Here is a 26,720-nt window from a genome sequence, read left to right as displayed (position 1 = left end):
CATTCATCTCCACTTGTGTTCTTGTTCTATTGCTGCTTACTTCAGCTGTTTTCAGTCAAATGTATCTAAAGCAACACGCGCACTGTCCCTTTTGACTATCTTCTCTTTTGCCTGCAGCAGTCTTGCTAACAAAGGCATGCCCTACCCCTTCTCTTTGTTCAGTTCACATTAGCGGGAAGACAGTGCTCAAGGGCAGTGATAAATGAGACCCATTTTTCAAGTATTCCACTTAAACCTGGTACCGCGAGCGACGCCGCCACCCTAGACGTAGGCCCCTGTTGGTGTCCTCAACCTCGAACCTGATATGGGAACGGCTGAAGTGGCAGATTCACCACTGTCCACTCTTCATATCCTGGGGCTACCGAGAAAAGGGGTCAAGATGGAGACTCAGGGCGCCGTAAACCTCCCATCTTTGGTCACATGTGTGATTTTCCCCCCTTTTTATTGTGAGTGACTGTGCACGTCATTTAAAGGGCGAACACGCCTCAAGTCGATACCCAAACACGCAACGGGCTCTACCCCATCTGTAGTCGCCCCTTAAGACCTCAGGACTCAAAGCTCTACAGTGAAGGCAAAAAGCGCACGCAGAATTGTCCATGCCCCTTTAATAACTGTACTTATTGATCACTCGCATCTGTGGAGTCTGTGGTGGAAAGCCGTTGGGTTTAGGGGGCACATCTGGCTTTAGCGATGGGGTCCGTTTAAGCCCTGTGCGAGGGAGGGAGCAATGGCCACTGTAGCTGCTCTGTCGGGATACAGAGGGTGGGTGGGCCGAGTGTATTCCTGCCCCCATCACTGCACCATGGGAGTCGAGTCTGGAGGGGGGTGTTGGGGCCATGTATCCCCCTCTGTTCATACTGTGCTGGCGAGACACAGACACCCCCATGGTTACCCCATTTGGCGAGGTGGATAGGGAGTGCCTGTGAGAGGCACTCCGGTGGAGTTGATACCCGGCTCTTTGCCTCTCCAGGGTGCCCCCCATGCTCAGGCTGCCTGTTGGTGTGGTGGGCATGGGAACATCAACCCTCTTTGTGGGGCTGTGCCTTGGCAAGGAAGAGGAGGGAGAATACAGGGAAGCCTCACGGCTGGGCACCTTGGGGGGCAATTCAGTCAGTTCCTCCATAGGCTCCAGCGTGAGATGTTGCCTTGAGCGGGGCCCTGATCCCTCTGGAATAATGGCCTTGGGGTTGGCCACAGAGTCATTAAGGTGTTTTAAAAGGTCATTCAGGGTATTTCTGGCATCAACAGACCGCTTCGGCTCCTTCCTACTTCCCTTGGAATCTAGATTCTTCAGCTTCTTTTCCGATGAATGTGGCAGCGCGTCCTCTGCATGGTCAAAGTTAGAGACGTCATGTGTGGCATTGGGCAGAACGACTGCGCTCGGGATGTGGGGATGTCCGTGGGGCTTGGAGTTCGGGGGAGCAGGAGACAGAAGGAACTGTGAACTCTTGGATGATAAGTTGGATTCCTTACAGGGACCGCTTGCCTTTCCTTGAGCCTGCAGGCCTTTCTGTTGAAGCACGGGGGTGGACTCGGGTGTCGGCAGGGCTGCCAGCTCAGGAGGCTGACAGCCGTCACGCAGAATCATGGTCTTGGTGTCACTGTTGGGTGCATTCAGGTCTTTGCCATTGCTCAACAGATCGGTGTACAGCTTAGGGGAGTCAATATCAGTTTGGTACTCCTAAGAATATGACAAAAGCAAGAGTAATGTTAGACACCGTTTCACATTTTGTTGCATCGATCCTCTTCACAAAATACTCTGTCGCATCAGTGGAGCTGCGGCTATGGCTGTACCTTTACTGGGCTGTCAAAAAGGCCGTTGATCTTAACGAAGCTCCCCGTGGAATCGGAGCAGGACGGAGCGGACTCTGTATCCTTGTGGACATGTCTCGGCTTACGAAGGAATGAATCTCGGTAGCAGAAAACTATCAGACCAGCCAGGAGGGCCCCCATGAGGAAAGCAGCAAATACGCAGGTAATGAGGATGTTCATGTGGACCATCTGGTTGGTCTCACCTGCTTGGATATCCCACATTCCTACAAAACATTGAGGCATAGGTTAAACCCCTTCGTGGAACAAGCTAAGCAAGAGTTCATTGACGCCTCCCACCCCATTCAGTATAAGCAAATGTCCTTGAACACAATCATGCATGATTCTGTGCTTTTCACACAAGCCCCCCCCCCCCCACACACACACACACACAAGGAAGATAAACACACTCCCTTTCATCTAATCCAGATGAAGAAGACACATGGTGAAAGTTGGCAGAAGCTGTTTAGTACCTACATCCATTACACAATCTGCAGTATAGGAAAGTTATAGGCGCTACGTTAGTTCAGAAGGTGTTGCCTTGAATCACGTTCCACTTGTCATGCATTTAAGGGTACCAATGGGTTAGGGGAGCACTACTGCCTAAAATTGTGAGGAATACTAATATATATATTTTTTTGCATAACATATTGTCCAGCAGGAAGGTTTTCCTTCCTGGTGTTGCGCTTGCTTGTTCTTTTGTTAGTACCCACAGACATCGAAGGAGTTAGTCATCCGCTGTGCAACCACAATAGTGATGTGGCAGAGCATGCCCAGCCAATGATCTACCAGTTGGAGTAAAGCTAGAGTTAAAAAAAACAAACATCTACAGCAGAGAGAGAAGATTGAAATAAACAAACAGAGCAGTGAGTCTAAAGTTAAATAATTGGAAAGAAATACTTGTAATGAAATAAAGAAAGAGCAAAGAATGATGGAAAAAAGTGCCACTTTTGCAAAAGAAAATAGAAGCAGTAAAATATAACACACCTAAATGATTTATTAAAACTTTAAAAGAAGAGCCTGAATTAAAATCTCACATGTCAGCTAGCAGAAACCCTAAACAGCTAGCATTGTGTGCTTATGTGTTTGCATATGTAAGCCTTTGTATCGATTCACATTCGTGAGGCTCAGTGAGAGTTGTTGGCAGCTATCAGATCAGGATCAAAGCGGCATGCTAGCTGCTTCCCTCTGGGCCTTACCCTCTTGGCCCCCTGGGATAGAGTCTAAAGAATGGGAGGTGGCTGGGTCATCCTGCAGCACAAAGCCTGAGCCGTAGAGCTCTGGACCAGGTCCAGAGCTGGGGCTCTGAGTGGGTGTGAGTAGTGGGGGGTGTATGGGGCCACTGGGGTGGACAGTGATGGGCGCTGATGACAACTCCATGTCTGTGGTGACAAACAGATTTGTTAACAAACTGTGCAGATGTGTATATGCATACTGTTATCATCCCAGTTAGTAGGCACGGGCAATCTGTAAATTGTTTGAGGTTAGTTTCTGATAGAATCGTGATGAATAGAATAATGCGGTGTTTTCACAACCACACACCAATTCAAATACAATTTTTTTTTTTTTTTGGTTCAGACAATTTGGAACGGGGAAAGGAGAGTCTACCGAGGTTCAAAGGGGAGTTGGTACACAACAGTAAGGATGCCAAGAAACGATGAGCGGGCGTGCAAGATCGAGGAAGGATTGAAACGAGAGTGATTCTGGGCTGAGATGGAGAGTCGGGGTTTTTGGCAATGAAAGTGTGCTAGGTAGGATGAAGAAATGGTGGAAGGGGTGGAAAGACAGGGTTGGGGATGCTGAACTCAAGGGGAGAGGGGAGGGGGGGGGGGGAAATCAATTGAGTAAAAGATCAAACTAACCAGAGGTAGGGTCACCAAATGATTTGTAATCTGGCGCTGATGTACTGCCCAAAAATGCTAAAAGAATTAAAAGAACAGGAAATCAGCATAAAGGAATCAGTGGAATATGCTAAACCTAAAAATCCCTTCATAGATTCATTGTTCTATATCGTGCAGCTATAGGTTCCCTCTGGTTCTGATCAATACTGAGGTTTGGCCGCTGCCATGTTCAGGTGGTGCAAATGAAGGGACTGACATTCTACAATAAAGCAGTAAAAGGACATTTTCCGCCTGACTTGAAGTCCTCTCCAGTTTGCACCAGCTGAGCATGGCATTACCGTACATGCCCGTGCCACAAGTTACAGGTGGGCATGTACCGTATGCAGATGTGTGTGTTAATACTGCACATAGGCTTTATGTAGGGGTAAGTCACTGAGCGGTTACTGATGTGAGTGTTCAGGCTCATGGGGGTGTGTGGAGATGAGTTTGTGCATGTGTGTGTGTTTCAGTAGTTGTGTGTGTGTGTGTGCGTGTACATGTCACAGAGTTGATGGCACGACATAGAGATGCGATGCATACCCTGACAGTCTCCCAGATGGGCAGTGCTTCCTAATTCAACATCCTGCTCATAATCCGACCTGAAAGGAGAGCAATGCAGGGACTCACACAGAGCGTTGCAAATTGATGGAACGAGCTCATCTATGCTATTTGCACTTTATTTTGAAGCTGAAGGTTTGAACTCACAAAATACCGGGCTGTATCCTCTCACAGGCTCCATGAGGCTTCCAACCACAGTATGGATCCCTTGATGCAATGCAGGACCTGATTGGCACGTACACACACACACACACACACACACACACACACACACACACAGGTTCAATCGTTCTGGGAAATGCACTATAATAATTGTGGCTGACTGAACATTAACCAAGAGGCACAAGGTGAGGCTGTTATCAGTCCTTTCACGATTTACTGAAAAACAAAACAATAAAAAAAAAACTCACACGGCACATATTAACCCCCTGACATGCGCTTTAGCACGTCACCTACTTGTGGCAGGACGAATGTCTTTCACAGCGACTCAGAGGGACGCGAATGACACAGCTTGAGAAGGCGACGTAGAGGCTGTGCGCGTCTTTGTCCACATGCAGCGAGAGGACACGCCTGTCATCCTCACGGTTAGACAGGCACCTGGCAAGAGCAGAAACTTGATCAGAGTTTGATCAGATGAGCGTCTACTGTTTCAGTCTCGGTGGATTTAATCACATCAAGCCCTTTCCCTGCAGTTTAACGGGAATTTAACCTCTGACACACAGCAAGGATGGGCCTTTGTAACCACGAGCCAGCAGTGCGCAATAAAATACAATTCGACACATGCTGTGCACGCACAGAGAGTTTGCAGACAGACTATCATCTATCTATGCCACAAAACGTCTCTTTAGTTGCTGACTCCCCGGGCAGAAAAAGAAAAGGGGAAGATAAAAAAGAGAAGCAAAGCAGACATCGAGAGGGCGAATCTGTTGGAATCCTTACTTTGCCCTATTGAAGACATCCATCTCCTCCAAAAGCAGACTGTCATTCAGGGACGTGGAGGAAGTCTTCGCCAAAATCTTGAGGACAACTCCTGACTCGGCACCGATGAAAACCACAGTGTAGTTCTTGTGAGGTCCTGCTTCGTTGTCTACAGCCAGCGCTGTCAGTCTGTACCTTTTGCATGCAGAGGAGAATCAAGTGTTACTCGCAGCAGCCACTCAAAACAGGCCAATCTTAAAAACGGAAGCTGATGTTCCGCATCGGTTCGAGCCACTCCTTGCTGCTTCTGCACTTACCTGACACGGGTCTTGGTGAACCAAGGCTCATCGCCAATGGAAGGCACAGCTGTGTCCATTAGGGGGTGGGACTTAATGAACTGCAGGGTTTCGTCCGGGAACTCGATGGAGCTCTTAAAAGACGCAGCTGGGCCATGGCCTGAACAGCACCCTGGCCTGGGATTTAGAGAGCGCAAAGGTCAGAGGTCAGCCCATAAGATCACACAACAGGGATTGATCATACCTACTGAAACGGAGGCAACGAGAGGATGGGGATGAGGAGCAGGTGCTTATTAGGATCACAAAAAGGCCTCAGCTGGAGACATTAAATATACATGGTGCACGGCTCTCCTCCATCAATGATTTACGGGGGTAATGAGGTCCTTTTGTGGACTTTGCGTTTTGGACACAAGGCTGGACGAGAAATATACGTGCTGACTGTAAACGGGTTAAATATGCATCATGTCTAATTATGCCAAATTAATTATTTAATCAGCAGATGGCGGATGTGTCCTGAGTCGCAGCTAATATCTTGGTGTCTAACAGGCTGAATTCAATGTCTTTACCCTGGACAAAGAAGGGTTAAAAAAAAAGGGGGGGGTGGACAAGTGGTAAAGTGCCCCCTCCTCAAAGAGTCCTCACCGAGGTTTCGGGAGCTTCTCCTCTGGGAATGGAGTCCACACAGAGTCAGGAGTCTTCTGTTCCTTGAAACGGCCCCAGAATGCATTCTCTATGTCGGCCATGGAGAAGGCGCACACTGCTGACCCGGGGATACTATGGAGAAGGCAAACCGTCAGTGTGACAGCCCCGTTTGACTTCCTGACTCCTTGCATGCATCAGCAGGGCCATGACCCACCTGTTCAGCTGGGTGGTGAACACGCCCACCACAGAGGGAACGCCATTGATGCTGACGATGTCGGTGATTGACTGAAGCACATCGAAATAGAAGAAGGACTCTCCTGGCACGGAGCAGTTCAACCTCGCCTTCACAAAAGACGTCCAGTGCTTCTCCAGAACCCGCTGCGACCCCCCGACGTCATTCTTGCATATCCGGGCCACGCGAGAATACACAACCTGTCGAGAGGGGGGGGGGGGGGGGTTAAGAAGGGCAGGAAGGAGCCTGAGTGAACGTCACTGAAAACACTTCAGCGTGCTGAATAATACATCTCATCCTGCAGCAACTCGCCACAGATGAATTAACAAAACACACTCTCTCATCTTGTAACTCTGTATGTGGAGACTGTTCACCCGGACTGAAGCAAACCTTAAAAAAAAAAAGAAAAAAAAAAGCATCCTGTGGGCTCTGGAACGAGCGTCTGACTGCCTATACTACAAAGGCGTACAGTGCATTATACAGTGTGTAGCAGCTGGGTTTGACCGTTTCAATAATTCATCAGCGCTAACCTCCATCAGAGGCCAGGTGTCACACAAGCATTAGTAAGCTTGAAATATTTATGGGCTGGTGGCTGAAAGAGGATGCGGGTTTCCCGCGGCTTGGCTTGACCAGCTTAGCCAGAAGACATGGTCAAAGCGAAAGTCATAATGCCCTCTCTGTGTGTGTATGTGTGTGTGTGTGTGTGTGTGTGTGTGTGTGTCACACAGAAGGCAGAACACGGGCATAATCACCAGAAGAGAGAGCTCCTCTCTCTGCGTCATGATTCCTACCCTGAACAAGCCTCATTACCGCTGTCGAGTGCTGAAAGAGGTGTACGCGTTATAAAGGCCTCCGTACTGTTTCCACCAGGAACAGGTAACGCCTCATGAACTGCAGGTACCGCCTTACCTTGCCCAGGTTGCTGTGCTCCACCGCGATCTCTCGGTAGAAAAAGTAGACATAATTCCCATACTCGGCTGCATGCAGGAAATGAGGTTCTAAAGGGAGAGACAGAGGCGGATGAAGTGTATTTTTGCACCGTCACCACCGCTGTGCATTATGAATATTTCAGAGATTTGTACAAGGCTGTATATGACTTGGGGGGTGACCTAGATTGCCTGGGAGAGAACAGCCCATATCCCACTAGAGCTCAGGAGAGCGCTCTATCACTCAAAAGTAAAACGGCTCTGACAGCCCCCCCCCCACACACACACATATGTACGGCACGCAGAGGCACCGCAGGCAGCTGACGGGTAGAAACATGTATCGCCAGCAAAGCAAGCTGAATGAGGATCGAAAGCGACGAAGAGGTGTTTGTGTACCTTTCAGCCACTTGGAGTCATACTTGATGGTCCTCAAGGCTGATCCGTCACCCATGCTGCGATAGATGACAGCGTCGCTGGCCTGGAAGTCGGCGACAGTCGCAGAATACAGCTTCCCTTCTAAAAATAACACAAAAAAACGCAAGGAGTCGTCATCAAAAACGTGGTTCTCTTTATTTATAAGGCCTACGTGGCTGACTTGTAATCACAGCAGGCACAGCAGAGGTGACAGTGAGTGTAGAAGTAGAGCCACGCCGATGATGGACGATGTGTGTGGGTGGGTGTGTATTTGACCCCTACCAGCAAAAAGGGCAACGTTGGTTTGTTTGGAGTCAAACGGGCAACGCGCGAGCCCATTTATCTCCTCCCCATCAAACTCCAGGTTGTCCAGCTGTAGGAAAAGCAGCCATCAGCCACGCATTAAAGGAGAACATGCACAGAAACACTTGGACAACACACGAATCAGCCAAACGGCTACAATTACATGCTGCAGCAGATTGCACTTTGACATCTCTGGATGCTCACCCTGTAGTATCTACACATGGGGTTGAAGCCATTGGTGCCACAGATGAACACCAAGTCATCGTTTCGAGGAACCAGCACTTTGATGAAGTTGTGGCACTCGTCCTAAACAACAAAAACAAACCCGCAGACAACATGAGAGTGCGTTGTGAGAGGCGACCAGCGCTTCAGTTTGAGCCCCCCTGTTGCAAACGCTAGTCATACATACTCTGTGTTTCCCCTTCACGGCACACATCTCTTTGTCAGCCTGGCCTGATCGCCATGTGAGCTTCTGTAAAATCCAACATGGGGCGTTAGATATATCCACCCTCACACAGCGCCCTCCCTTCCCACTCTCCCGTTTTACAGCCTGTCCGGTTTTGTGATGAATGGCTCTGCATTTTTTCCCCTATGGAGGCCTTTTAGCGTCTGTGCATTGAGAGAGAGAGAAGCTTGTGGCGAGAAGCTTACCCGGTAAGGAATGATCTCATTCCTGTAGGATTCTCGTAGACTCACAAGGTACACCTGATCTCTGCAGACGGACGACAACAGGACACAACTCAGTGACACATGACATTTGAGGATAAGCTTATATGAAACACAGGGCGAATTTATTTATTTTGTTCCATTTTAAAGATAATAATCTGGATCTTTGTCAGTGTTTACCTTTAATAGGAATGCCATGGTTTGCTTTTTAGAAGGACAGTTCATTTATATTTACCCATAATTCCCTGCAGCAGGAAACACCTAACATGCGCAGTGTCATGCCACGGGCTCGACCGTTTTCCCATGACAGCTTTTTTGTTATTTTTACGTTTTTGATTCTGCCAAGGGTTCGGGGTTATTTTAAAGGAAAATGTAATGCAGCCAGTGAGGATTATATTTTACTGGCCTGCAGAGGACAACATTTCGCTTCACTTAAACATTAAACTCATGTGAATACGCCAAACTGACAACAGGAGCATCCATCTGCCTGCAGTGATACATGTGTTGGTGATTATCGGGGCTCCTGAGGTGGGAGTTTTATATTGTGCGCGTCAAAGTGATTTCCTGCTACAGGATTAGTGCTGGTGGTCAGTTAATCCCAGCGCCCATAAATACTAAAAGACAAGTAAAGATGCCAAGAAATCCCTGACGGAGCGTCAGACCGGCATGATAGACGCCTTTCCTGGATCAATACTGGCAATATACATCAGATGCAGGCCTAAAAGCCACAGATCCAATAACACTAAGAGCCCCCCCCCCCGCCTCAACTCCACTGTTTACCTGCCAAGGAGTGACTGAGTGTGGGGGGCATGTGTGAGAGGCAGAGATAGTGTGCTCTAAATATGTGTGTGTGTGTGTGTGAGTTTACCTGCCAGCGATGAACAGAGTGTCCTGTATCTTGGTCATCAGCTGAAAGTCAAGGCGATGCTGTGACTCGTTGCCAGAGGGCCGGCCTCTGAACACAGGGTACCTCCGGGAAACTGTGAGGACGCACCAGACGCACCATTATGGAAGCGGACAAACCACACACTCACCCCTCGGTTCATTTAGCTCGGCAGCACTGATTAGAAGCGAACGGGTTGTGTGTTGCGTGTTGCGTGTGCTTTATACAAATCCTCCTGCAGGCAACGTAATAGCACAGTGCAGATGCTTACTGTACATTCGGTGTAATTATACCTGTGAATCATCGCGTGTGGGCTTTAGATAATGCGTGCCTGTGTCAGCACGTGTGTGTCGCTGCAACACATCGCAGAGATGAAAATGGAATCCACTTAATGCTGCAGCTGACCAAACAGCAGATTGATTTCATGACTCTGGATGTGGCATGCTGCTGTCGGAAACTGCTGACTAGGCTTTATGCGACCGGAGTGAGAAAAGTGTATATTAAGGTGCGTGCCTTTTTTTGAGCAGTATGGATGCAGCTGTAATCTGTGCCCCGCGAACTCCCAAGCGTTTCACTCACAGTGTGCATCAATGACATCGAGGGGCACGGCGTCCTCGGGGAAGCTGACTGCGAGGAGCGTGCGTGACGCTGTCAGCAGCAGCAGCAGCTCGCTGAGCAGAAGCGCGGCTCTCTGGCCCATGGCTGCTCGCAGACCGACACTTCCTGTTTCACACCGGTGGAGATGTTACCTGGAAACACACGGGAAAGCTGTTGTTTCTCCATATCTCATATCGTTCATCATGCATAACCCAAAGCAAGCCGCCAACTTCTGAGCCAAACCCTTTTTTTTTTTCTTTCTTTTAAACTCACAAGTGGATTCTGCCGTTCCCCTCGTTAGGCAAATAAAAAACATAAGGCACACATAATACTGATGACTGAGCACCGGGTGCCAGTGCTTGGCATTTCCCCCTCTACCTCGCCCAGCATCTGCTGCCGGAGGGAAGGTCAGCCAACGGCCTGGTGGGGTGTCTTGGTCTGTGTTGGACGCAGCGGAAGTCCACTCGGTTAGACACGTGGCGGGCCTGCTGTCTCCGTGCATCTGTGTTCTGAATGGCTCATCCTGGGCCGGACTCCGACACTAATCAGCACATTGCAACTTCTTCGCCTTCACCGGCGTAGCCTCTGGTCTGCCCTTACCGGCCCTGCGTTGGCGCTCTCTTGCCCGTTACCGTTGCAGCGCTTCCTCAGCGCTTGTGACTCACTTTGTGGGGGTTTTTTTCCGAGGATGTCCAGTTTAGCCAAAAAGTCATTTCTGTGCAGTCGGTTGCACAGCGACATGATGCATCAGCAACTGCACTGGTTGTTACATATTGTGGGTGTGACAATGGTTTTGTGTGTGTGTGTGTGTGTGTGTGTGTGTGTGTCTGTATTAATGATCGATGTACATTCAAATATTTATAGGCAAAACAAATTATTAATGGAGGTAAAGCCTGAACGGATATAAACAATTTACTTGGAGACGACACACATGGGGGGGGGGGGGTTAGCTTGGGGCACACCGGGATGCTAACACACACACACACACATTAGTCCCTTTCAAACAATGTAATGCACAGACCAACACGAGTGTGTGTGTGTGTGCACGCAGACATGCACAGCATCGACTCGTTTTTCAATTAGCCCCAAAGCACACCTGCTCCACTGTCTGCGAGCCCCGCCTGTCAAGCCATTAGTGCCTTTGATTGATCCGTACAGGAAGCCGTGGCAAATCAGCGGGCAGCAAAGCAATCGATGGACTCCAGCATTATCACTGGAACAATGTGGGAAAGCGTGCAACTTCTAATTGGGTCAATTTTTAAAGAACCTCAACCTTTAAAAAAAAAAAAAAAATTCTCAGCACTTAGTTTAAAACTCTATATTAATATATAGCAAAAAGAAAAAAAGGGGAGCATTGGGGGGCTAACAGCCAAAATACAGCCAGTCTGTTACATTACATGCAATTTGTTTGCACTGCTTTGGAGCTCACAGGTTGATGACATCTTTTCCAGCCATTTATAACCCAATTTTGTACTTAGCAGGTACCGTTTCATGATGTGACACTAAAATGAATGGAAGTGGTGGTGAAAGAATGCCAGCATGTTTCAGTCATCAGCAGCATGTAATCATGGCCATTGAGTACTCTGCGGGACGCTGAAGCCTTTAAAGAGCAACATCATTATGCCTGAGTAATGCAAGGGCTCCACAAGAACACACTTCATCTCAATTAGGCCGCTTATTAGTTAAATTGTGGGGTTTGTGTCTCATCAAAACAGAATGATTACACGAGGACCAAAAAGGTTGCTTTCCCCTCCTAAAAAGGGATGAATAAAGCTGAAGAAGTCTATTTAGCAATGCATACAGAACATAGATCTCTGTACGCAGACTATCAACAGATCTGTGCACACACACGCTGATGCGAAAGAACAACTGTCAGCAACTCAATCTAAATGAGGAGTGATGGTGCTGCTCAGCCAAGAGACGGCAGCGTCCCTTAAAAGCATTGCAGCTATGTTTTATTACCTGCTTCAGGCATTCTCGCACCAAGAGAGGTGCTGTATTAAAACCCAAGCAATAAATTGCTGAGTTTCTAGGAGAAGCCTGGGATGGGAATAGATTCCAAACGCATAACAATATATATATAAAAAAAGGAAGCTGTGAAAGGTAAATATACCAGGCTCCACATTTCAATGTTATAAAGCTATCATAGCCATCATGCAGGCTGCACTTCTTGTCTCAAATTGGCTTTGCTCGCAGTTAAATCATCTCCCTGCTTGTCAGGATTCCTCTTTGAATTTATTGTCCCTTAGTAAACACACACACACACACACACCTTTTTCCTGCCACTCTCCCTCAGTTAACAATCCAACAACTGCTCAGGGTCCCCTGCCGCGTGAGCGTTTCGCACGATTGTTGTCCTGCGAATTGGAACATTCAATTTTTACAAAATAAGACACAGATAGCTAACATGTTTGACGTGGCCAATTTAAAAAGGCATCTCCCTTTTTACGCAGGAGGTGAATAATAATAGTAATAATAATTAAAAAAGAGCCAAAATTCAATTTGAAATAATTGAAATGAAATGAATACGGAAGGTAAATATTCCTAAAGAGCTAACACCACTCGAATCCCCCCTGCAGTTTGCTTAATGTGTGTTCATGGATATTTTTGTTTAAAATATTCAGTAGTTTTTGAGATCCGAGCGCTGATCAAGCGCCACAATATGCTCAACTGGTAACCCCTGAGAACAACAAAGAAAAATGCTCCCTAAATAAATCCCTAACAAGCAAAATCACTGCTTCAGTACTTGAGTGTGATTCTTACAACATGTAAAATACAACTCTGACTTTGTTCCCCGAAATCAAAACACAATGGCGGTACAGAACCCCTTCCTGTATCGTGGCGGGGGCGAAGAAAAACACTCCGACCAGGGGCAGAAGCTCGCCTCTTGATCTCCCATGATTCCTTGCATGGTAATAGCAGTACTACAGAGACGACGGCTTTCCTCGGAAACGTTAATGTAAAACAGAAACGGAAGACATCCCGAGGTCAGCGATCTAAAATTACTTCTCAATCTCCAGTGAGCCCAGAATGTTTTCGGTTGACTCTCGTGTTCTCGCTCTGCAGTGTGTGTGTGTGTGTGTGTGTGTGTGGATGCACATATAGGCCTCAACAGGCCTGGAGAAGCTGGGCTTGTCACGCAACTTTGCGCCACTCAGCCTGGCCTCACTCTACCTCTGTTATTACAGGCTTTGCCGTGTCCTACAACCACGCACTTTCCCCGCTGATGTTGGCTCAGACCCATGCCGTTAATCAGGGGGAGTCGGGGGGTGGGGGTCTGTTGGATTTCTATTTCTACAGATGATGGGTGTGGGGTCTGTAGCCCAATTCTAGCAGTTAATGACAGATTAACATATTCTCAATGTACCCCTGCTTTCAGTGGCATATGTCATCCATCGCCCCCCCCCCCCCACCACCACCACCACCACCACACCACCGGATGCATATGTTTCTGCAGGGAGGCCCCACAGGGAGGAACTGGGGGCTAATAAAAGGGCAGCAAACAACAGCAGTGTGTGCTGAAAGTTGTGCGTGGATGCGATGGGTAGATGTAATCCCTGCAGAACAATGGCTTGCTGCTGCTGCTCGACTCGTCATTGTGCGCCACACCGAGCTGCCAACCGGAGCAGGAGTTCAGTGTCAGGCCATTTCACTCACTCCGGTGTGTTTATGTCAAAAATGGGGGTGCGCGAGTAGGTGTGGCTATGTGTCCAAAACTGGATGCGCCCGATAACGGGGCTGCCTCGTCTCAGCTGCAGCCTGAGAAAGTAATCAAGATGCAGCCGCACAGCTCAGTCAGTGAGCCAGGTGAACACGGCAGCCGCACAGGGCCAGGAGGGATTACCGCTCCATTTCAGTAATAACCGCTGCCCCAAATCGCACGCTGTTTACCCAAGCCCCCGCTTCTGAGGGGCCTGGCTGGACTTGTTGCTTCAGAGATTTTGGCAGGAGGAGAGGGCTGTGCCACCCTAATCCCTGCTTTCCCTCCCTTTCTTCTCTACCTTGGCAGGAGGAGGGGTGAGGCGGGAGGAAGGCTGTTCTCAGCAGTAGCTCTGCTATAGTCGAGCACAAAAGGGGCTGAGCTGCAGGTGTGACCAGAGAAACAAAGGGGGCTTTGGGAAGCACAATGGGGCCCCACCCCCCCAGGTCCCTAGACCTACAATCAGCAGAGTGGTTCCGGGGGGGGGGGACAAAGCAAACAAACCCCATATTAGCATCTTGACTCCAAATGTTGAACACAAGGTCAAGCTCCCCCCCCCGCGGAACAATCTGATGTCAGAGCAGCAGTTTAGGGCCACCAATATGATTTAATGGCGGCTGTTCCGGGGTTACGGCCGGCTGTGGTGGAGGTTAACAGTGATTGTGATGGTCGCTGGGTTCTGACCCTATGACCAGTGAGGCACGTCCCCCAGCTGTGCTCTCAGAGGCCCCCAGCGTGGGTTCTAATGCTCGGCCCGGCCATAGACCGGCACGCCTGGTAACATCACGCTGGTAGTTTCAGTAACTGGTCTTGGGTCGTCCTGTCTCTGAGTCCAGATTCAGTGTTTTGTTTCGGGAACATGCCTGACCTTTACTTCTGTGAAGTAATTAATTTGAGAACAACTCCAACTAAATTGAGGTAAAATTTAAAATGTAGCCAAATATAGCGCATACTTTAGAATGAATCCTTTGATCGTATTCGCTCATCTTGCTATTTTGTGCCATTGTTCTGATCAGAATAACCCCCCCCTCAAACTGCTCAAATCTTCTCTTATCAAACAAAAGCGCATTTCTAATGGTCCCTCTTCCTTCAAATACTCTTCTATTCATCTTCCTTTATTCGCTGGTCAATTTTCCAAGTTTGGCGTGGGGGGCTCTTCAGCTCCTGCTCCGCGCACGCAACACGCACAGCCCGGGGCTGTAACGCGCGCATTGTGCGGACTGGGGCGTGAAGGCATTCAAGTTTTATCCGTGGTGAATCTTTTCAGACCACATGTAAAAAAAAAAAAGAAAAAAAAAAGACCACAAAAGGCAACAAAGGCCAGAGGACAGCGGCGGACTGACAGCAGTGATGGGGCTTGCATTTAACTGCATCCACAGCAACGAATGCATGCGTGGGGTTGGGCTGGGGGGGGGCAGGAGCGCGTCTCTGATTTATTACCCAATATAAGAATACTATAACGAAAGTGGGAACGTTCCAGTCAAACGGCCCTTCCTGCTCCACGTTTAGTGCGTCTAATCATCACTGGGGTTGCCAGCATGGCCGCTCCAACCATGCGCAGGTTGATCTTCTTCTTTTTCTTTAAAATGTCGGAAACATTTCAATGTTTGATTTGAGAGTTTAGCAGAAGTGAAGACAGCATAAACGATGCGTGATGTTAATGCTGTGGTTCAAACTGCAGCAAGATAAAAGCATGGGATGCGCGTAAAAGACGCGCCGCTGCTGCATGTGGCGCTGATTCTCTTCAGTCGGCCAGTCAATGTTTTCAGTTTTTATATACGTATATAAAAAAATAATATTCAACTGTATTTTCCTTTTTATTTCAACGTGTAGCCTCTACTTGATGTCCCCGAAGAGGTTCTGTTTACAAAGTAGTTCTCCGGATGGACTACATAACCCAATATTCTTTATTCACTCCAAAGGTTTAATAATGCCACAAAAGGCGTATCTTAAAAATACAAAAGTTGCACAATCAATAATTAAAAAAAATCATCGTGGCCACTTACCCCGAGTCTCAAAATGTACTCGCGAATGGGACAATGCAACTGAATATCGTATTCCTCGATGAATCCATTTAAGGGAAAACACCCAGCTCGAAATATTCCTATTATTCTCAGCTCCATCCGGGCCCCCCCCCCCCCCCCACTTCTCGTTCTGATCCAGATTTCAGCTCCGCTCGCCGGAGTGTGATGTGAGCATTTCGACCGATGGCTCCGTCGCCGTGCCTGCCCCCCCCCCCCCGACCGATGACTGATCTTCAAAGCTCGGCCACGACCACAGAGTCCCCTCCCTCGTACAAGCGATACACCCGATACACCCACCCCCTTCCACTACTATTAACTCCAGAGCGCAGAGGGAAAAGACATAAACATTACCAGTGCGGTGCGCTCCGACTTCACGTCCCAATCACCGATTTAAATGCTGATGTGAATGAATAGAGGACCCGTTGAGCCAATCACATACTGAGAATAATCATTATTATGCTAAATGATTATACACCAAACTCTCTGTTTGCTTCTCCTAAAGCGCAATGCTCTGATAACTTTGGCTTCCCCCAGTTTAGTGGCGCGGAGAAACAGACTGTTGTAAAAATAAAGATTTTGTGAAGGCTTCTACAGGAGGTTCAAGGAAAATACAAAGGAAAAAAAGGTGCGTAAAACCTTTGAGGTTTTGTTTACCCTCTGTTACGCTGCCTGGGGGACGTGTCGGCGCGCAGGACGCACAAGAAGCTGCGAGTGGTAACAAGGAATGAATGAATATTGGATTGAAGCGCTGCGTAAAAATAGTCCGGACCTGAACTATTTCGGTCCTGCATCCATCAGTTTTGCAGAGCTGCAGAGCGACGTGGTCGGAAGATTGTTTTTTTTTTGTATCCCAGCAAATACTTCTCTAGTCCCCCCCCTTCTGTTTGCGTGCGTAATATAAAGTATATCAGACTTACCTCATCTGAATAGTTGTTTTCGTGTGTTTTTTTGTATCCTTTTGTATTTTGCTGTAATCCTCCCCAAAATACTGAGCGCGTCGTAGTGAACCAACTTGCCCCGGCAGGGAGAAAAACAAACTAACGCACGGCAAATGGTGTAATTCGACCCGAGCTAAGTCAATCCATCCAGAGAGAGAACCGCAGCCTACCAATGAGCAGCGCCGCGCTCCAGTCCCTCCCCCACCATCCATCTATCCTCAGTTGGTTTGGGCTGCTCGGCTTTGCTCAGGCTTCCTTCCTTTCTTTCCTAAAACGCAGAGGAAAAAGAAAAAAAAAGACCCCCCCCCCACTCCACCACAAAAAAAAAAATCACCCCCCCCCCCAACTCCAAGTCAGCAAGAGTGCCTTGCTAAAATCATTTCAGATGACTTGTGGCTGCTTGAGTAAAACACGGCTTTAGAAATGTTTGGATTCAGGAGAGAGGTGGTGGAAAGCTCACATCTCTTCTAATTCAGCACAACGCAAGGTAGAGAAAGGGTTAACAGCACTGATGTGTGGAGAAAGGCGAACGTGAATGTCAAATGGAGAAATACATTTTGTATGTAAAAAACTTAGACGTTAGACATCTTGGAGATAAGATCAGAGAGGACAGACTTCAATGGTTTGGACGTGTCCAGAGGAGAGACGGGGACTATATCGGTAGAAGGATGCTGAGGATGGAGCTGCCAGGGAACAGGGATAGAGGACGACCCAGGAGAAGATACAAGGACGTAGTGAGGGAGGACGATGGAAAGGACAGGGTGAAGTGGAGAACATTGATTTGCTGTGGCGACCCCTGACGGGACAAGAAGAAGAGTTTGCATGTAAAACTACTCTTATTTTTGATATGGAGACGCATGTGTACCACATTAAAGTGCTAAATACATAATTGTGTGTTACTGTGTGGTCCAGGTTTTCTTTAAACTATAGATCTATGCATAGGCCTCGTCCATTCTGTACAGGTGCGTAACTAGCGGTGTGCGGTTGTGTTACTATACGTGCATGTGAAGTGGATCAACCCAACCGGGTCTGGACGGCCGGACAATGGAGGCCCATTTACACACCGTTAGAGAAGCAAGTTAGCAGATGAGTGAGAGTCTCTCCTGCATGAACACGCTCGGTCACACACATGCACGCACACACACACATACACACACACACACTTCTGACAGCCCCCATTATGAGCTGAGAAAGTGGGATCTGCATCTCAATACTTGCACAGGAAACACTAGTTTGCACTGCTGATCCATCTGATCCCGGTTTGGCACTTCCTCCGTGTGTTTGTCCCTCATTTGTTCCACCCTCTTCACATTTTTTTTGTTTTTTTTGTTTTGAGTTTCTGTCCCTCACCATCCGTCTCTTCATTGGACAGATGCTCTCTTTTCCTCAGGTCCACGACATTCCTCTTTTATAAATCTCAGCCCACTGTTTCGTCTGTCCTTCATGTGAATTCCATTCCCTTTCTTCTGTCCTCTCCTGTGATCTTGACGTTCGTGTTTCTGTCAGTCCCGGATTACTCGTGCGTTGTCCCTCGATCCTGCGGGGGGGGGGGGGGGGGGGGGGACTGAATCAGCGCAAACGTGTATAATGGAGAGACAGGGGGGGGGGGACAGTGTACGGATCAATATGTTGAAGGTTTGTGCAGACGCAAGGCGTGCGTGTCAGGATAGGTGACTACAATAATGGATCTGTGGCTATCTGCTGATTGGTGGGTGTATTGATTGGTCTTTTCCTCCAATGAGCTGACGTTTTTATCGTGGATGCAATGGCAATGTGACACCTTTTAAGTTGGTGTAAATGGGTTTTGGCGCACCACTATTGACTTCAGCTGCTTTCAGTGCACTTTTTACCGCCGCCAAGGAGGTTATGTTTTTGATGGCGTTTGTCTGTCTGTTAGGAGTATTACAGAAAACCTGCTGGATGGATCTGGATGAAGAAAGAATCCGAAGATGGGTCTTGGTCTAACTTAGGTTTCACTTTTCATGGTTGATGTACAAAGATACAAAGAACCTTTTGATGTGAATGGTGTAAATCCGATTAGGAGGGGAATGAGCTGCTTGGCGGAGGTCTGCGCTTTCTGAATGTTTTTCTAGTTGTGCAAATAAATTATTTTTTGGAGCAATAATAATGATTTTACTGTCCACTTACCTACTATCAACATTTTCTGATGTGATAATGACCCCTTACGGAAGATGGTGAAGATGATGAAGAGTGTAGCGCCGAAGAATTCAAGTGAGAAGTCTCCGTTCTCATAAATAGCTGTGTCACACATGTAGACAATAGATGAGACGTGTTTTCAGGTATTCTAGTGATGCAGATGTGTGACTGACAAAGGTCTTTGAGACTCAGCTCTGATTGAGTGTAATGATGGACAGATGAATGCATTGATGGTGGGAGAGTGTAGCAATGTGCACAGAAGGTTGGGGGGGGGTTGGACATAGGACAGAAGGTTTAAACACTGATCAGCTCCCCTGGGGACCCTGCAGTGTGAGGGTCACCCACAGGGGGTGGATGACGGTGGTCCTCCGGGTGCAGAGGGGAATGTGAGGTTGTGTGTAGCAGACAGCGCTGCCGTCCACTCCTTTATTTAATGCCTGAAATACCAGTACAGATGGCCGCGTGTCAAGTATGGGGGGGGGGCTGCTGGCTGAATGTTGGGGCCGAAGCCAGACATGGGTCGGATGCTTCTGAACAACAAGACCACTGGAGAATGCTGGAGTCTGTTCAAATGTTTGCTGCCTGGACACTCAAAAGAAAGACCTCACCCATGAGTGGGGGATGATTACCCTGACTGTAGCCGCGGCGCGCTAACTTGGAGGAAGGCTTATGCTCTTTGCAGCTTGGCAAAGCGAGTGCTCCATCAGATGGCGGCCTCTCAGTGTGGGTGCAAGTCTGCAGTGAACCTCCACGGTGACCTCTGATTGATTAAGAGGCCGTTCCTGTCACTTGGCTAGCCTGGGGCACCATTTGTCACCTGACTGCCCAGTCCCGTTGAGAGGCTCTGTGTCTCTGCGTCTACATTCAGACCTCTTCTCTAAATCCCCAGCTCAGCCATATCTGTTCGGGCCACCCATGTCAGAGCCGGCGTTCCCTCAGCCTAATGCTCGACCTTTTGCAGCCTATTAAAGTTAGACCGAATGGCACCTCGAAGGATAAAGACACAAACAAGGAGGCTTTTGCTTTTTAAACTAAAATAAACCGTATCAGGACATACGCTGCACCATTGGTGATATACTCTTTACTAAATAGGATAACATCTGTAGCTATTTTTCTGTTCTCATACTTACTTAAGATCAGTTTGACCCTTGACTGACAGACAGACAGCAAAACACTGACTAGATGCCCAAAAATGCATGAATAAGACTGCTGAGTGTGCAGAAGCCGCTGATGAATCAGCAGGGGTTGTTGATATAAAATAAGCAAAAAATAAGTCCAAAGGGAATCAGTTCTAAGTATAGCAATCTCAGCTGATTAACCTCTACTTTCCCGTGGAAGCTACATGGACAGTACAAGGATTTTTTCCTAGCTGTGCATTGTTGTGAAGGAAAACAGGCGTATATCAGTGTTCAGAGGATTTGCAGCACTATGACGTGCTACAGTTGGCTCCAAAGCCGGCCCGCAAGGCTCAAGGGTTAAGTCACTTGTTGCCATGGAAAGAATGGCTTTTGTAAGTAAGATGGACAAAATTGTCCAGTCTTTTACGACGCTTAAAATATGCAACATTCTAATTTCAGTTGAGGACTTTGAGTCAATGATAATTCATAAATGTCTGGATCCAAATGTGAACCGGGACAACTGCGTGTCGCAGATTTGACGATTTTGCGAGCCAATTTATTCCAACCGCCGCTTTGATATTAAAAATCATTCTCAGTGAAAGTCAGCTAAAGGGTGACAACTGACTGCTGAGATATCAGCCTGGAACATGTGTCTGTTATTTGCAGTGAAATGACCTTTGCTGGTTTCGCTTATTACTTCTGCAGCTTCTTTGTTGGTAAAAGGATGGAGGGAAACAAATCTATTTAGTCTTGACTTTTTTTTTTCCTGCTCTCCATTTGAGGAAATTACAGAATCTAGTTTTCTTTGAAGAAAACCTAATGATTTATTCAATGCCTGGAACGGTATTAAATAAATAGTGATTTAGTACAATTGTGTTTATTAGAGCTTTCTTCGGGAAAATGAGAATGCTAATCATATTCATAGCTAGTGCTGTGGGTAATTCATGGCCCGGGATAAGCTGCCATATCTGAGTGAAATGCTGACTATTGAGTGACACGCATGACATTTTCAACTATTTATTTATTGATCCTATTGCCTAGGCTGATTGGTGACGCTAAATTGTCCGTAGGTGTGAGTGTGTGTGTGGCTGGTTGTATGTCTCTGTGTTGCCCTGCGATGAACTGGCGGCTTGTCCAGGGTGTCCCCTGCCTCTCGCCCATTGACTGCTGGGATTGGCTCCAGCTTGGCCCGCGACCCAATAACGGAATAAGCGGTTAGAAAATGAAATGAAATGAAATGAAATGATCCTATTGCAGGTCCTGGCTAAATGTTTGAATCTGCTTCGCCATCGACGCCCGTGTGAGAGAACTAAATGAAATCGTCCTGGGTTTGAGCTGATGGGGACAGACGCACGCGCCTCCTGTGTTATGTGCAACAGGAATGACGATGTGAATATAATGTTGTTCCATCTTGACACCATTAGGACGCTTCTACCAATTAAGGGTAACACAAACGTGCACCTCTTGTGAGACAGAGGTGATTGTTAGGGGACAACAGTTTTAATACTCTTAATAATAAAGATAAATCCCACCTCCCACACACTATGCCCTTCATTACAGCATTGATCCTATACCATCTCTGCTAAAGAAATCCGCCACCGCACCTCCATTAATGAATGCCTCAACCACAGTCAACAGCACTGATCCTCTAAGGCCGTGTCACATCCTGTGTAACGAAGCTAATGAGCTAACAGAGACATCAGGAGGAAAGCACATTACTATTTAGGGATGGAGGCAGGATTTAGCATGTTGAGACTGTAGTGTGAACAAGGATGGAAAAGAAACCGAGGTTGATGCATTCGCAAGCCCGTGCACACGGATCTATTCTCGTATTCTGGGATGCGATCTTGCTGCGACAAACACACAGACGCAAACATGCCGACAGGTGCTGTCTTCTGCGCTGATTATATGGTCAACAGCTGTGTGTAGGAGCTTGTGCTCGGCGGGAGCTGCCGCATTCTTCAACCCTACCACCGGAAGAGCATTTGACACAGACGTATGGACGGACAGACGTACACAGATGGCAGCTGCGAGGTGCCACTCAAGCGCCCTGAAGCCAACTGCACCCACCCACCCAGAATGTACTGTCGCCAGTGTGATATTCCACCTTTGAGCTTGTCGCAATCGGTCTCCGGTTCTGCTGCACACCCCAAACCTGAAGTTATGACCTGCAGCCATAGGTCTGGAACTGCTGCAACCCCAAACAGTCCCAAAACCAAAGACAGCACTTAAACCAGGACTGCTGGTCCAACTCATTACCTTCCCCCCTTTACCAAACCACACACAAGTCATAAGCCCCAGATTCAAACCCGGTCCCAATTCCTATCCGGGCTGTCAGTCGTCAGCCTCCGAGTTCCAAGCAGGACTTAGCTATCAGGGATTTAACTGAAAAGCCCTTTATCCAGGGACTTTCTCTCCAGGCTGGGGCCAACAAATGTCTCATGTCAGCAAAACATTATAAACCCGGCAAAAGGCATCTTTTCTGCCTCTCAGAGGTGGCAAACAAACTTTTCCGAGGGTAACCACACCTAAGAATCGTGATTTGTTGGAAGGACGAGTGCCACACCTGCTCTTTGCAGAGCTTTGTGTTTGTTTTACCTCTTGTTTCTAAGCATACATTTGCATATCCTCGCAGATATATCTACATAACTCGGTTGTGCACACAGGTTATTCTGATTGGATGTGATACGTGCCGATGAACCCTTAGGTGGATTGCGTAGAGAGGAACTAAGCTCCCACTCCTCACACACAGTCAGCTGGAGGCCACACACTCTGTGTGTGTGTTTTGGTGCTTTGTGTCTGCATGGTAAGGAAGCAAATGGCTGCGGGCTCGCCTAGAATGACAGTGGTCAATGCTGCTATTGCTAGCATGCTGGAATTCATCGGGCCGTCCCCATTTACATCTGGAGATGGTGTTCAAGGAGATGCTTTCTGCTGCAGAACAAATATTAATGCTCACACCCACGTCTTGCCCCGCTCCTTTCTCATACCAACACAAAATTCTTCACTGTCCTGACAAGTTACAGTTACTGTGTAATCAGTTCCAGAAGTCCTTCCCTGATCCAGGATATCGCGTTCATTAAATCTGTGCAGTACATGCAGGGAGGCTCATATTCAGTATTACTATTTATTGCTGATTGTTCCGTAAAAACGCTTCAACGCTTCAACAAGCTGCAGCAAGTCCTCCAACTCTAGTCTGATTAACTCTCATCATCAGGGGAATCTTTTTCCCTCAGACCCACATCGCAGCACACACCCTGTTCACCAGGCAGCTATTGCAGGGTTAATACTTTTCAGCCTTGGCACATCAGGGTTTGACCAGCTCCAACACGCTTCAGCTCACGCTTCCCAGCTTCTATTACACCTCCTCAGGGGAGCATGACACAAATGAGTAGAAAGGATGAGATAGGATGCAATATGGAGTTTTTCAGGGAAATGACCTTGGACATGCGTCATCATTTCACGTCAGTCTGCTTTCGACATTTGCCAAATTGAATTGTGTCACAGTTTTCCTGCAAAGTCAGCCTCGCAGATCAAAAGGCCTTTCCACCTAATTTACAAGAAACATTCAAAATTTAATGGAAAACCCAAAAATAATCTTTTTACAGAAGCAATGTCCGGGTTGCAGTGGATAGCCTACTGTTACCACTTTCAAAGGGTTCATTTCTTAGGTAGACAAAAAAAGTGCCATTAGAAATTCTTCACAGTAAGTTCTGAAGGCTATTCGGAGAAACTAGGAAATCATTTCTCACAAGATGCTGTTTTTTTCAAGTTTGTTTTGATTTCAAAGGAGACATAAAATGATACAATATGGTAAAATCTGCTTTTCAATGGCTGCAAAAATGAAAATATATTCTTCGTAGAAATGGAAAATCTTGGGGAAATTGTTTGTCTGAGTTTCGATGGCTTTTGTGTGTGTTTTTTTGTAATTACAGTTTTTTTTTAATTACAAACCCTTTTCCTAAATGCAATGTAAAAATGATCAAATAATCAATTACATTGACCAACATCAATTTAGTTTCAAACGGTCTCGAAATAAAGATGAATGGGGAGATGTTCAGGCTGCGAAAGTGAGAAAACAAAGTTAAGGCAGAGCCGGTCTCAAAGCTGTGACGGATGTCTGTGATGGCTTTACCTTTATTTTGTCTTCTGACTTAAGTGGGCTTTTCTTTGGTGACATCTGTCTGTCCGTCTGGCTGACGTTGATTTGCTTTTTCTTTGGGTTAGCTGCTAGCTGTTGCACCTGTGTCGCATTTATCCAACATTGCGAGGCGCATATCTGCATTAAGCCGTCTGCGTAGAAGGGGTCACTGTCTCCGGTTCCGACCATGCAGTTGAAACGTGAAACACACACCGGCAGAAACGCTCAGTCGTGTGCGCCGGCGGCACAGAGATAGAGATGTGCAACCCTGGCGCTGACCCCTCACACACACTCCTCCACATGCACCACTCATGCATTACTCACCCACCCCCCCCCCTCCCCGCCCACGGATGCCCCTTTTTTCCAAGTGTGTCTCCTTTGCTGGGGCATGAGGGTATCAGGTGTCATTTGAAAAAAAAAAAGAAAAAGCAGTTGTCAGGACTGGCTGAAAGTGGAGCACGTCTTTATTCATCGGTGAAAACAGTGTGGCCTCTCTGTGCCCTCCCTTCGGCGGAGTGGCCATTTCGGTGCAGCACGAAGAGTCGATTTAATGGAACTCTATTAAGTGCTCTGTTTTTATGGGATTGATTTCTCCTTCCTGTTGCGCCAAATGAATATTTTTGATAGATTTCTCTGCTGCTGCGGAATGCCAGCTAGCATTGAATGAAAATAACATCTTACGTCTCCCACAGGTAGATTATATTTAAATGAAGTAGACCTAACTCATTTCTGTGGTAAGTCATCAGGCTCTCGCGTCTCTCACACACACACACGCACGTACACACACACACACACACACGCTTGTACACACACACACACACACACACACACACGCACACAGCTGGTGGGGATTAGAAGGGAGGAAGCTGAGTGAACGCACAAAGTTCCAGAACCAAAACAACAGAGCTGGACTTGACCTTTGACCTGCGTGGCCGTTCATCTGTTAATAACATCATTTAGTTCGACAACACAGTTTCCGAGAGTGTGCAGGTCACGCTGTGTGTACTCCCAACAGACAGACACGTTACAGAGAATAAAAAACATGTCTTCAGGCATTTTAGCCCACATGAATTTACTGTACTTCACCTTTCTTTGTGACATGAGCAACGGTTTAATGGGGGTGGGGGGGGGGGTTGTTGTTCAGCCTCTGAGCTGTAGTAATAACAGTCCAGAACAGACATCTGAACAAAGGAGCAAGCCAGTGAGGCTGATCTGGACCAGCGTGCGCTGTTCTAAAAGCATTACGTGGCAGTTCAAATGACAGCCATTTTACCCCCCACTCCCCCACTCCCCCTCCCCGCCAAACACGATAAACTAGGCTATTTGAGTTGTATGCACTTTCTGCTAAACGACCTAACTTAGCAATGACCGCAAAACGCGAGGAAATATGCTAATTAATGGCTTCCATTGTGAGGGAAACCCCATTCGCTGCACTTTTCATGTTGGATGGAGTGCAAAAGTAGCTTAGCTCTATGTTTTTGTCCTACCTGGGGCTATAGACAAGTGGTATCCTGCATCTTAAATAAGGCCTTTGCCCCTCCGAGCCCCATCGCTCTTGTTCTTACCCCTTAATTTAAATCCAGTCGTTCCCTCTTGTTCACATCCCGTCCTCTGTCCCCAGCCATGCATTGTTAACGGGCTAATTTTTCATAATATCCCACTTCTCTACGTCGACTTTCCTTCCCTCCCAATCTGTTGGGTATTGATAGAAATGGGACAGTGACTATTTCCACTGACTAAGGATGAATTATGCATATTGTGCATTTATTCTGTATGCATATGCCCGTGCCTCTGCAGAGGCATTGTGAAGTGGGCATGAGCGTATCAGTGTACTGTTGTGGGATGTTAACTTGATGTCCCATCAGCCTGGTGTCTGTGTCGTGGATTAAGTCGAGTCATTTACCAGCAGGTTGCAGCTGCAGTCATGGATACCAGCAGGTTATCAGTCATGGCAATGAGCCTTATCCTTATAGTCACTCTTGTGTTCTGGCGTCCTTCTCTTTAACCATCTGCATGCTTTACCTCTTCATTTTTCAGCTTCTCTCTTCTTTTGTGTTGCCTTCTGAAATCTGTTTCTTCTTATTGATGAGCAAACCAGAGGGTTGATTGGATCAAAGAATCCAATCAATGTATCATATCCGATGCGCTCGTGATATTGCGTGTGCTTTAGGCACGAGTGCTGCTGGGCTAGCAGCGAACACCATTGCTTCATTCTCATTTTTCCAGGAGGTAAATGTTTCTGATTTGCTGCCTTCTTTCAATGCCAGTCTTCACCTCACAAGCACAGCATGGCTTGTACCTAAAATAGCGTATGGCAGTGAGGTTAAGTTGGGTTCTGAGGTTGTTTAGCAGATTGGCTAAACAACCATGTGAAACCAAAAGTTTTTTGTGTCTGAACTTAAGCAAAGCCTCATTTTATGCTTGGCAGGCTTTGTTGCAGGAAGATGGAAGGGTACCTGGTTGCGTCTGGATAAGATGGAAGCAGAATGAACAGTAATATGATGTGAAGTCAAGTTGA

General features: G+C 47.4%; 1 protein-coding gene across 1 annotated transcript; it reads right to left on the bottom strand.

Annotated features, from left to right (window-relative positions):
• Positions 1-604: 604 nt before the first annotated feature.
• sema6d (semaphorin 6D) lies at positions 605-10,227 on the bottom strand. Its single transcript, XM_068751423.1, has 19 exons — positions 10,107-10,227; positions 9,513-9,624; positions 8,630-8,690; positions 8,388-8,450; positions 8,183-8,284; positions 7,958-8,048; positions 7,658-7,777; positions 7,245-7,333; positions 6,318-6,535; positions 6,104-6,235; positions 5,483-5,638; positions 5,187-5,360; positions 4,704-4,844; positions 4,395-4,472; positions 4,230-4,288; positions 3,672-3,728; positions 3,009-3,191; positions 1,795-2,036; positions 605-1,681 (listed from the first exon to the last, which is right to left on the bottom strand). Exons 1-19 carry the CDS (start codon positions 10,225-10,227, stop codon positions 605-607), a joined length of 3,276 nt encoding a protein of 1,091 aa, XP_068607524.1.
• Positions 10,228-26,720: the final 16,493 nt, after the last annotated feature.

The sequence above is a fragment of the Brachionichthys hirsutus genome, chromosome 1 (assembly GCF_040956055.1).
Source record: "Brachionichthys hirsutus isolate HB-005 chromosome 1, CSIRO-AGI_Bhir_v1, whole genome shotgun sequence".
Classification (NCBI taxonomy): domain Eukaryota; kingdom Metazoa; phylum Chordata; class Actinopteri; order Lophiiformes; family Brachionichthyidae; genus Brachionichthys; species Brachionichthys hirsutus.
Note: the sequence above shows the minus strand (reverse complement) of the source record. Positions and strands in the feature narration are given on the sequence as shown.